The sequence below is a fragment of the Amyelois transitella genome, chromosome 7 (genome assembly GCF_032362555.1).
Source record: "Amyelois transitella isolate CPQ chromosome 7, ilAmyTran1.1, whole genome shotgun sequence".
Taxonomy (NCBI): domain Eukaryota; kingdom Metazoa; phylum Arthropoda; class Insecta; order Lepidoptera; family Pyralidae; genus Amyelois; species Amyelois transitella.
In genome coordinates this window covers 633,481-646,993 of record NC_083510.1, presented here as the reverse complement: position 1 = coordinate 646,993, position 13,513 = coordinate 633,481, and the positions used below count along the sequence as shown (strand labels likewise).

The window sequence follows — 13,513 nt, the reverse complement described above, 5'->3', positions numbered from 1 at the left end:
ATTTGGTGTGTATGTAGCTGAAGACCCAGAATATAGGCTACTTTTTATCCCGTAGATCCCGCGGGATTGATAGGGTTTAAATGCGAACGAAGTCGCGGGCGGCCTCTAGTATTATTTAAAAGCAAAAAATATTAACTCACGTACACACTCATCACGATATCTCAAAAACAACTAGGCCTAAAAAACTATATTGTGATCAGGGGACGTCAGCTTAGAAAGGATTTGTAGAAATTCCCGCGGAAACGGGGAATAACGGGATTTATCTGTTTTAGGCGGTCTCTCGTGCATTAAAGTAGCTGAAACAAACTATGTTTTTTTATCGCTACCACACCATGAAAGCTATTTATCCAAAACGGAACCATAAATCGAACAAAAATATCAGTTTACACGAATGTCAATCCAACACGTTGATTGTATATTATTTTTATGAATGAAAAAGAAAATTTTGTAATGCAGAACACAGATGAATCATAATTCATGTTTGGTTGTACAAAATGAATTATTTATACAATCAAAAACTTATGAACCGCGTCTTTGATTTACGTGAACTACCGTGTTGTTTTGCGTAAGGCGTTGTCTCTTTCGCACGTTCAGTTCGTCCCGTTCTATCCCACAGGATTTTCTCCCATTCAGTGTGAATTGCAAAGGTCTCGCTAGCAGTCGTTCAACGCAGATTTCTTTGGTAACGGAAGTTTGTGAAATATCATTAAGGCTTTGATGTTAAGTGACTGATTAATTTTTGAAAGTTAATGTGTGTGCATCTTTTTTTTTTAATACCAAAGTGTGCCACTTTGAAGTTAACTTTAGAAATGTGTTCAATAAAAGTAAGTGCTGAAGTGAAAGTGTTTATGAAAACTTTTCAAATTATGTTGACATTAAATTAAAAGTTAATATCAACAATTAATAGTGAAATATAAATGTTTAAACGTAGTCTGAAATATCATGTTACAGTGATTAAGCACGTGTGTTTAGTGACGTAAAAAACAAAAGTCAGTGAGAATGTTAACATGATGTTTTCAAATGTTACAAATAAGGACTTTCTGTCCCTTGACGGGTTAAAACTGAATGGGTCAGGATCTCTGAACGGGACTTACCATTTTGGTGGAGAATTGGACATTTTCTTTCAACCAGAAAAAGTGTTAATAACATTATACGTTCCAATTATATTGTTGTCTTTTGTGGCAAATATTCTTCTTATCGTGGTTGCGGTGAAGTGTAATTATACTAAAAGGTAAGTCTTAGGTAATTATGGGATTGGTCGTCGTAGAACTAAATAACTACTAAGAAAAAGTCTACTTATTTACAATTTTGGCTGAAATGTACAAAAAGATATCCTGTGTTTGCAAAATTTATTAACGTTGAAATTTTAACATACACATATAGCACTACGTTTTTGTCCCTTACGGAGCAGACAGAGCCAACAGTTACGAAAACACTGACAGGCCACGTTAAACTTTATTCCTTAATGATAAATTCAGATACATAGTGATAGGTTGCTAAAATTTGAACATGAGTTTTGCAAATACAGTTAAATCTAATAAAGTGATGCAAAAAGGTGGCCTATCACATTATGCGCATTTGCTTCAAGGCTACCTCTTTGAAATTGGGTAAGAGAGAATTTACCAAGGTATACGCTCAAGCGGGTTCAAATGTCTGCGTGTTTGTGCTATTGAGTTTGTCCAGGGGGATTTTCCGCAAAATTCACTTGCTTTCGCTCCGAGATTCCCTTTGAAATTTCGGGATGAAATTGTCCTATGAACATTTCATCTTTTACATTTATCAGCTATACAATTGCTATAAGTATTATAGTATTGCTTTATGTTGTGTTCTGTTTTATACAAAACAAGCTATGCCCGCGATATCGTCCGCGTAGAATAGCTATTATGGGCATCATTGAAGATTCTGTTTTTTTTTTCACATTTTCCATTATTTCTTTGCTCCTCATAGTTGCAGCGTAATGTTATAAAGCCTTCTTCGATAAATGTTCTATTCAACGCAAGAATTTTTCAATTCGAACCAGTAGTTCCTGAGATTAGCGCCTTCAAACAAACAAACTCTTCAGCTTTATAATATTAGTATAGATTACCCTAAATTAAAATATATGTACACTCATAAAATATTGCAAAAAAAATGACTACTAAAATTGACAACAATAGTGTCAAGTTAGTACATAGTTATCTATAAATTTGAGAACGCGAACAAAAACCGCCTGTAGGTATAAACGCATCAACTACCTTAATACTTTTGTCCATTAATTAATGAGCATTGTTAAATTCAGACAAAGACAGCGTGAAATTAATGAATTTTTCTTATGACTTTTTTTCTTTAATTATACTCGTAATAGCCCGCAAAATTATAACCGATAATAAATTCGTTTCAGCGCTACAGATATAAGTGTTTTGTATAAAGCTATCGCTGTTTTTCAGGGCTTTAAGCGGAAATATTTGCATTTTGTCAACACAGTCCCATTTGTATTCTCGTTAATTATTTTATAAAGATAACGCTCTCTCATTGATGTTGATGCGTATTTCACGATTTTTTTTTTTGTGTTTTTATTGTTCAATACTGACCCACGATTTGTAATGGCATTTAAAATAAATTGAACAAATGATAACCTGTACTTACATTCTTTTGATGAAGAAAGTAACTGTAATGCACAAATAAGTAATGTAGTCTATATCCCTTGCGGTGTAGACAGAGCCAACAGTCTTGAAAAGACTGACAAGCCACGTTCAGCTGTTTTTGACTTAATGATAGAATTGAGATTCAAATAGTGACAGGTTTCTAGCCCATCGCCTAAAAGGAGAATCCCAATTTTATAACCCTATCTTTATGTCGCCATATACAGTTAATATAATAATTTAAACTAGATTGTTCTGTCAAGTGGAAAAATAAACTAGGGTTCCCTATAGGGCTAGGCAGACCCCGAATTTGAAGACAACATTACAAACAAATTGAAAGATATTATCAAAAGTACAATATCAAATTCATTTCATTGTTCCTATCTGTTCACAAATGAGTGTCAAACTTGAAATTGAAAAGGAACAAGTGACAACTAATAAAACTGTCTCATTTGCGATGTAATAAGTTGAATGTCATTATTCGACGATGCGAATTCCAACATTTACGACAGATTTTGTTTTTATGAAGTTGCATTTTTACAAATATAATTTAGGTAGTTTACTAACTTTAAACCAGAAACCGCCAAGCTTGCAAGAAGAGAATTATGAATGTGGATGAAGCGATAGACGTTTGCAGAGATCGCGGCAAGTGGAAATATGTAGTCTCTGCCTACCCCTACGAGGAAAAGGCGTGATTTTATTTATGAATGTATGTAACTACTTTATATCCTACCCTATTGTATACTATTAATCGAGCAGTATTTATACTCATGTTTTCAAAACAGGCTCTAATGATTTCGTTGAAATTTCAAATAAGTATAGGTGCATACTGAGGTAAAAAATTGATTAAGCTGCCTTCAGGCAGCAGGATTCATCCTACTTCTGAGAAAATTCGTTTTCCCATATATTCAGCCAAACAGTTTTTTTAAACATGGTTACAATAAACAACAATGCTAGGTTACAATAATTGTATTTTTATTTTGTCATTTCAAACAGTTAACGCAAAGCACCGATCTCCGTTCGGTCCCCCAGGTACTAGCCTTAAAGGAACAATTGGTCAACTCAAAATATGTTCCGCCAGATCATATTTGGAATATGAAAAAAATTTAAATTAAATTATTGGAACGGTTAATTATCATGAACCACTTGTATTGTTAAAAAATCTGCCTTTGCATTAGTATGCATATGTTTGTGTTACCATTTATCTTCTTATAAAGGTTTTACAAATAAACACTTTTATAATTGTTTCCTAAGTATTCACATAACCGTTTAAATATTACAGAAACTTTAAATATTTGCGAATAACGCGTTTAAACGATAAACCTCGTTCAGACAAAGTTTTCTTTGAACAAACCGCTGTTTTGTTTATGTTCTGTTTGGGCTTACCAATTTGTAGATGTTGTTCACTAAGCACGATACAGTCACTAAATATAAGCGAAACGAGGCAGTTGTACTTTATTATGTGCCGTGTGACTCACTCACGGATGTCGTAAAAGTCGACTAAGGCAAATGAACTTGGGATTCTTCTTGTGGCGATGGGCTAGCAACCTGTCACTATCTGAATCTCAATTCTATTAATTTAGCCTACCTTTGTTTTTACGACATCCATGGGAAAGAGATGGTGTGGTCATAATTTCTTTTGGTTTAGGTATGTTTTTTATTAGGTTAATAAACAAAAAAATAATATAATACCGACCTCTTTCCGGATAAAACAACTAATGAATAATTGTGATGTAACTATCACTTTGTATATCATGCATGGTCCTGTGCCGGCCAGATGTTGGAAACATCACCTTTTGATAGAAAACATATGGCGATGTAACGGTTATTCGTTGACGGACCAATTGTCGTTACTCAGACCAGTTATTTACGTCTCGTTTGGAAATTACCTTTAAGAACGGGTATTTTTATCTCTTTATTACATACTCACAGTCATTATTTTCCTCTTTGACGACAGACAAGTTCAGAAAACATGTGACCTATATATTTGATTTATAAGTATTTATATTTTCAGAAATAAAACACACAGATTAAGTTCGTGATATGAACTAACTCAAAACGGATTTCGTAGAAGGAGATTAAATTAAATGCGAATAAACTTGGGATTCTTTCAACGAGCGATTCAATCCCATCATTAAGCCATACAGCCGAACGTTGCCTTTCAGTCTTTTTAAGACTGTTGGCTCTGTCTACCCTGCAAGGGATATAGACGTGACTATACGTATCTGTACGTATACGTATAGGTTTAAAATTTAAACTTATGTAAGTAGATAAAACAAAAATCTGATGATATATATATATATAGACCATTTAAAAGTTCGTTCGCCATTAAAATCTGACCGTGGATCGAACCCGGCGCCAAACATACATACATAAAATCGGAGGGGTAGGCAGAGACTACATCCTTCCACTTGCCACGATCTCTGCATACTTCCTTCGCTTCATCCACATTCATAACTCTCTTCATGCAAGCTCGGCGGTTTCGGGTACTCTCGACCTGACCCTTTACCAGGACGTCCTTAATTTGATCAAGATACGTTCGTCTAGTCCTTCCCACTCCGACCTTTCCCTCCACACTCTCCTTGTATATCTGCTTAGTCAACCTGCTTTCATTCATCCTCTCCACATGCCCAAACCATCCTAACATACCCTTTTCTATTCTTGTAACTAGAACCTAACAGGCAGAAATGAAATATGTCTAAAACTAAAAGACCAACAATAATATAATAGTATTTTGGTAATTAAAAATATTCCTGCCACCATAGCGTAGCACGCGCGACGCCGTTTTCATCGCGCGAAAAACTATCGCTGTCTCGTTTCACGTCATAATAAAAAGCGAAACAGCAATAGTTTATCGCGCGTTCAAAACGGCATCACGCGTGCGATACCACGGAGCAGGTAACTTGAAGTGACCTACTAATTATGCTTTGACATGGAAAACTTATTTTGCTACCGGGGTCGAATTCATAAGTTTCCTCACGATATTTTACCGTGAGAACATACATACATAAAATCACGCCTCTTTCCCGGAGGGGTAGGCAGAGACTACCTCTTTCCACTTGCCACGATCTCTGCATACTTCCTTCGCTTCATCTACATTCATAACTCTCTTCATGCAGGCTCGGCGGTTTCAGGTACTTTTGACCGTAAGAACATTGAAACTAAAGTGCATTACTCGGAAAATTTATTCTAAACCTAATAACATAATGGATTTTCCTTTATATTTTGGTTGACTGAAAGAAATCCCATTGGGGATAACTCCGCCATTGTACATATTCTTCTAAATCTAATAACTGTTTTGTAATTTGGTATACCTATTTATTTTTATCTATACTAATATTATAAAGCTGAAGAGATTGTTTGTTTGAACGCGCTAATTTCACGAACTACTGGTTCGAATTAAAAAATTCTGTTTGTGTTGAATTGACCATTTATCGAGGAAGGCTTTAGGCTATATAGATACGAAGAAATAATGGAAAATGTGAAGAATAACGGGGAAAATTATTCATCCTTGAGGGCTTCAACGATAACTATTCCACGCGGACGAATTCGCGAGCACAGCTAGTTTGCAATAAAGAGTTCACAAACAAACATACATAAAAATAAGTATTTAACAAAAACAATATCATATGTTAGTGGATCGTTAAGCTCAAATTACGAGTGGTTATTTTCAGATCTTTCATATGTATTAGGACAATATATTCTTACTCTGTCTCGCCCAAATCACTTTCTGTTATGACCTTGACACGGCCGACTGATTGGCGTGATACATAATATATTATTTGTATTTATTTATTCAGTTCACCAACAGTCGATACAACAGTAAATACAGAGATTATACATACAATAAGGTTCGTTCTATTTGCTCGACCAGTTACAGGTAACCCCAGCATGCTATGGGGAACAATCCGTATTTAATTTTAATTCTTACATACATACATACATATCATCTCGTCTATATCCCTTACGGGGTAGACAGAGCCAACAGTCTTGAAAAGACTGAAAGGCCACGTTCAGCTATTTGGCTTAATGATAGAATTGTTAATTAATTAATTACTTAATTTTTACTGATAATGTTAAGTAAGTATCTATCTACCTTTTTGTTAGTATAAAGTTTATTGTGGTGCAAATAGAAATTTCAATGCTTAGAACGGCAAAGAACTAAAATAATAAGGCAACAATGTTAACCTTTAAGTACATAAAATAAAAGTACAATACATAAATAGTATTATAGGATCACTCCATCTCTTTCCAGTTCATGTCATAAAATGCGAGTAAGGGATAGAATATAAAACGTGGGAATTCTATTAGGAGATAGGCTTGCAACTTGCGAGTATTTATATCTCGATTTCATCGTTAAGCTATATCAACCTTCGCGAGACTGTGTGGCTATGTCTACCTCGTAAGGGATAAAGACGTGGTTATTATGTATTTATGTATCATATCTAACAACGGTTTTAATAAGGGTCGGATGGTAACAGTGGCCCTCACTACAAAGAAGCATTATACACAATATATATGATACTTACCCCGAAAATTGGGAGAAATCCGTTTGATGGTAGGCACTCGCATGAGGTAAAAAAGATGGGTAAATTACCATTCCTCTTCATTTAAGATTGGAATCTCTATTACCAAGGAGCTGAGGTATTTTTCTTTATCTTAAATATGGCACGAGTTCAGCTAAATATTACATTTGTTTTTTTTTCTTTATAATAAAATATTTCACACGCATGATACATACATACATATAATCACGTCTATATCCCTTGCAGGGTAGACAGAGCCAACAGTCTTGTAAAGACTGATAGGCCGCGTTCAGCTATTTGGCTTTAAGGTAGAATTGAGATTCAAATAGTGACAGGTTGCTCGCCTAAAAAAGAATCCCAAGTTTGTAAGCCTATCCCTTAGTCGCATTTTACGACATCCATGGGAAAGAGATGGAGTGGTCCTATTCTTTTTTGTATTGGTGCCAGGAACCACACGCATGATAAGCTATATAAATGGTTTATAGTGACGTCAATTCATCAACGATATTGCGAAGTTTGTTCCCCTGAGGGACAAATAGGGGAACAGCAATAAACGAGTTTTTCGCATACGAACAGAGTTTGAAACTTTTGCGAAATGGCGAACCGCAATCCACACATAATTATACGAGTTAATTTGACCGAGATAATATTATTGCTACATATAGAATACATAGGTACCTATATACTCAAGTCTATATCCCTTGCGTGGTAGAAAGAGCTAACAGTCTTCAAAAGATTGAAAAAATTGAGATTCAAATAGTGACAGGTTGCAAGCCCATCGCCTAAAAGAAGAATCGCAATTATCTAAGCCTATCCCTTAGTCGCCTTTTACGACATGGGCAAGAAGTGTCGTGTGGTTCCCGGCACCAATACCAAAAAGAATAGGACCACTCCATCTCTTTCCCATGGATGTCGTAAAAGGCGTCTAAGGGATAGGCTTACAAACTTGGGATTCTTTTTTTAAGCGATGGGTTAGTAACCTGTCACAATTACGTGGCCTAACAGTCTTGTAAAGACTGTTGGCTCTGTGTACCCCGCAAGGGATATATAGGTGATTGTATGTATGGGAAAGATGTGGAGTGGTCCTATTCTTTTTTCTATTGGTGCCGGGAACCACACGGCACGTCCCGTTTCACGTCATAGTAAAAACGAATCCGCGATTGTTTTTCGCGCGATAAAAACGGCGTCGCGCGTGGTAGGGGCAGGTTAACATTGTCAACGTTTCTGAGAGTCAAAACTAAATCATTTAGTCAAATGATTGAATCAAAATGAGCGTATAGATCCGTGATTCTGTGAACTCGGAACTATTGTTGTATATTATTAATACCTGTGATGTTCATAATATAATTGGAATCGCACTACAATAGCATTATATGCGCATAATAAATGATATTACGAGTACCGTTTACAATATTGACGTGAATGTTAATGTGATTTCAAGTGCAAATTGAACTTTTCTAACATACATACATATGGTCACGTCTATATTCCCTTGCGGGGTAGGTAGACAGAGCCAACAGTCTTGAAAAGACTGAATGGCCACGTTCAGCTATTTGGCTTAATGATAGAATTGAGATTCAAATAGTGACAGGTTGCTAGCCCATCGCCTAAAAAAAATAATCCCAAGTTTGTAAGCCTATCCCTTAGTCGCCTTTTACGACATCCATGGGAAAGAGATGGAGTGGTCCTATTCCTTTTTGTATTGGTGCCGGGAACCACACGGCAGAGAACTTTTCTAAAAGGAAATCATACATACTATTATATATATAGGCCTGTTCCCGTTGGGGTAGGCAGCCACTATGATTTTTGACTTGCTACGATCCTTACAGAACTCTTCCGATTTTTCTACACTCATTGCTTTTCTCATGCATATTTGACGATTAAGGGTACCTACTCTTACAACAATCTTAATAGACTCAACGATTTAATAGATCCACTCCAAATCTCTTTTATGGATGTCGTAAAAGGCAACTAAGGGGTAGGCTTATAAAATTGAGATTCTTCTTTTAGGCGATCGGCTTGCAAACTGTCACTATATTTTGTATTTCAATTCTGTTATTAAGCGAAATAGCTGAACGTGGCTTCTCAGTCTTTTTTAAAACATTTCAAGGCTTTGTCTAACTATACAGACGTGATTATATGTATGTATGTGAAATGGAATAGCGATAGATTTTCGCGCGATAAAAAACGTTATGTTCCTAAATGTATGTTCTTAGAATTCAATATTTGTACCTAAAATAAAATAAATTAATATATACGGGACAAATTACACGGATTTAGTTAGCCTCGAAGTAAGTTCGAGACTTGTGTTACGAGATACTAACTCAACGATACTATATTTTATAATAAATACTTATATAGATAAACATCCAAGATCCAGGCCAATCAGAAAAAGTTCTTTTCTCATCATGCCCTGGCCGGGATTCGAACCCGGGAACCCGATTGTGTTCACAATTCATTCATTTAAGAATTGAGGCTTAACTTGTATAATCAAACCAAGTTTGAACTTGTCTTGCGCTACATATTTGAAGCAAATGAAATTAAACAGTTTGAATAGGAGCCCGACTAACTAATGGCTATGAAAACAGAAGTTGACGTCGTCTGGCAGAGCAAACAATTTAGCATAAAGTGCAAGTATAATTGAGTTAATATTTTCTATGGTTTTTTGTGTTCTGTGCCTGAAAATTAAAAACTTTACTTTACACTATTCTATTTTTAAACTGATTTGTAACTTTCGCGTTGAATTATACTATATATGAATAATACAGTTTTTATACGCGCACGGAACGTGAAAAATAATAATAATAACGTGTAAAATCGCTCGGTGAATATATATAAGTATGCATAAAAGACGACTGTGTAACTTCACATTTGTAACATCGGAAGTAACAAGGGGGCCTGGTGACCCAAGATACAGGTTCCGGCCTAGTTTGAGTCTCCAGGACTCCAACAAGTTTTTATAATTGTTTTCTCTTTTTTACTATTATTGTGTTATCTATTGTGTAACTTGTGGAGTTAAATAAAATACTTTTGAATTTTGAATTTTTTGTGACCACAAATCATTGTAACATGATTTGAAACGTCCGAGATAAAATAAAAGTGAATCTCAGTGCCAAAGCTAGTCTATTGACGAATGAATTTTAATTTATGGTAATATCTCTTCAAATACTCGAGTTACCTTGATCTCATTTTCTGTGAGGTAGCTTAAACGGATTCGATTATTCGAAAGATCGATCGATATCATTTTACAAATTTCAAGTGTTGATTAAATTTTGTACCTTTATTTATCTTTTACTATATTATTATACATTTTTACGTAAACATAACTTTTATTTGTCTAACAGGGGCTTTACACTGCTCTCAAAGTCAGTAAAAGTATTATTACAAACATTTCATCTCGTAATAACACACATATTGTTTTCAAAGAAAATATATATCTTGGCTTTTGTAAGTGTCAAGTGTAGCGTAGCGTCGGAGTTACTTCGTAGAGTTTTCGTAGCGTCGTCGTAGCGCTTAGATATCGTCTACGCCGTATCATATTGAAACAAATACTCGTTGAGTTACATCATTGGGTTATCAACTTAATATTATTACTTAGCAACCTGTCACTATATTCTCTGAATTTCAATTCCATTCTTACGCTATCTAGCAGCACAAGGTCTTAAATTTTTATCACTAGTGACTCTATCCCAACAGGGATAAATACATGGACGTGATAAGTTGACATTTCTACATCATTCCCGTACCTCTAGTGGCACAGTGGTGATGTGCGTGATACAAGGTTCCAGGTTTGACTGAAAATTTTTCATAGTAACCTTGGTCTCTCATGCTTTTCTATATACTTCTTCACTTACCATGATCCCTGCAAGCATTTAATTTAAATCATAGCTCTAAATAGTAGTTAGTTCTCTGAGAAAGGCAGGCAGAGACTTCACTTTTCTATATGTCATTATCTCTGCATACTTATTTTGCTTCAAACACATGTTCATTTATGCTTATCAATAAACACCTTCGGCAAATTATATTTCAAGCACATTCATACATTAAACCCGCCTCTTCCTCGGAGGGGTAGGCAGCGGCTATATCTTTCCACTTGCCACGACCCCTGCATACTTCTTCCGCTTCATTCACATTCATAACTTTCTTCATGCAAGCTCGACGGTTTCGGGTACTCTTGACCTCACCTTTTGCCAGAACATCTCCGATTTGATAATGGTACGTTTGTATAGGTATTTCAAGCAGCTGTATCTAATTTAATCAACACGTTTCAGGCTTAACTGTAAGCCTAGGATAAGCTTAAAAGGGATTGCTAATCATAATGGAAAATTAAAGCAAGTATGCTTTCTGCAATAGCAGAATGACTCAAAATTAATATAATGACTTTGATTTATACTTTGAGTGACAGCAACAATGGCATTACAGGCAATCATTAAATGATTAAGCCCTGTGGATTCCGGTACTAAGTGAAAAAAAAAATAGGACCATTCCATCTCTTTCCGATGGATGTCGTAAAAGGCAACTGTCGAGAAAGGGCTATCCCTTTCTCGACAGTTGCCTTTTACGACATCCATCGGTTATAAACTTGGGATTCTTCTTTTAAGCGACGGGCTAGCAACCTGTCACGATTCTAAACAACTGATCTTGGCTTATCGGTCTTTTCAAAGTTAGCTCTGTCTACCCCGCAAGGAATTGTATGTACAAAATTTTTATTACTTGCGACTTGCCCCGGCTTCGGGTAGAATTAATACATAATAAACCTTCTTAGAAAATCCTCTTTCCCACATTTTAAACTGGAACAAAATCCGTCTACAACTTTCCGAGATTAGTACATACATACATACAGACAGAGAAAATAGGGGGAATTTACTTTATACTATATAGTGATAGCGAAGTGAAGCGATGAAGTTATTAGCTTTTGCCCTCGGCTTTCCCTGCGGCACACAATATAATATCATTTATCCATACGGAACAGTATACAAAATTTCGAGCACTTTTTTGAGTCCTTCTCAATACAACCAGATATGTGTGTGTGATATTTTATATAGATGTATCTCTAGAAAATTGAAGAGCAAAAACGCAAAAATATTTTCTTATTCTTTTAACTAGAGAACACCTGTGGCTTCACTTACGTAAATAACATAAATCCAGTTAATTTCTTGTCCTGCAAAAATTTTGAGTAAAAATCCTCTCTTGATTTAGGCCTATGTCATAAAAAGAACATATGTAACATGCTTAAGTTTAAACCTTTAGAATTAGGGTTGGTATAAGTCAGTCAATCAGTCAGAGTCCTCTTGTATATCTTAAACATGGATTAAAATTTCATCCAAATTAAACTATTTTCTTATTTTTGTAGTTACCCATCGTTTACTCTGTAAGGTGAATGACTTTTTTCACTTATTTCAAAATTCTGTTAGCAATATTTTGTAGACTTTATAAGACATAGATAGCGCTACTCGATTTTCAATATCATTTTATTTCAAATGAAAACAGCTGGCTGTGATGAAATGAATACTTTGTCGAAATACGTGCATAGAGTACTTACTTACTAGACAGTGCCAACAATATTTTGAAAAGGCTATTTACCTTTATATATTTTAAATGAAAAATTAAGTTTATTTGTTTGTTTATCTGTTATCTCTTCACTGTACTGAATTAACCTTATTGAAATATTATGTACATATAAATAAGAGTCTGTAGAAGGTACCTTTATAACTATAGTGCCCGTGGGCTTTGCGGAAAACCTGTATTCTTTTGTAGGTGCCGTTAAATTTGTCGCTTATTGTAGATGACGTTTAATTAATTTAATTTCGTAATTCGCTAATTTCGTCGATTGTAAGATGGCGTCAAATTTAACATACATACAAACATAAAATCACGCCTTTTACCCGGAGAGATAGGTAAAGACTACATCTTTCCACTTGCCACGATATCTGCATACGTCCTTCGCTTCATCCACATTCATAACTCTCTTCATGCAAGCTCGACGGTCAGATTTAAATTTGTAATTTTTTGTAGATGGCGCTAAATTCACGCGGGCGATGCTGCGGGTAAATGCTAGTCATTAATAAACAATTTTCTTAATTTTATTATTTTTTTAAAATTATTATTATAATTTGACAAATTTTTTTTTATTATTATTTGACATTGAAATATTGACAAAATGATCATAATTAGACAGAGCCTATATACGCTGCTTATTTAAAATATATGTACATAATTCCGACGGGTTCAAATGTAGAATATCGGTAACAGAAACTGTACTTGAATACGTAAGACCTATGTATATTGTAACCATATTCAAGTAATAAAAAAATGATTAAACAATCAACACTTTGTTGAAAATAAATTATTCCGTCAGTGTTCAAT

General features: G+C 35.0%; 1 protein-coding gene across 1 annotated transcript in view; it reads left to right on the top strand.

Annotated features, from left to right (window-relative positions):
* Positions 1 to 731: 731 nt before the first annotated feature.
* The window catches only part of LOC106143486 (neuropeptide FF receptor 2), a 60,344-nt gene continuing 47,562 nt past the window's right edge, over positions 732 to 13,513 (top strand). Inside the window, exon 1 of the mRNA XM_013345598.2 lies at positions 732 to 1,231. Within this exon, the coding sequence (XP_013201052.1) occupies positions 1,008 to 1,231 (224 nt within the window). The 5' untranslated portion in view covers positions 732 to 1,007. The remainder of the gene's footprint in view (positions 1,232 to 13,513) is intronic.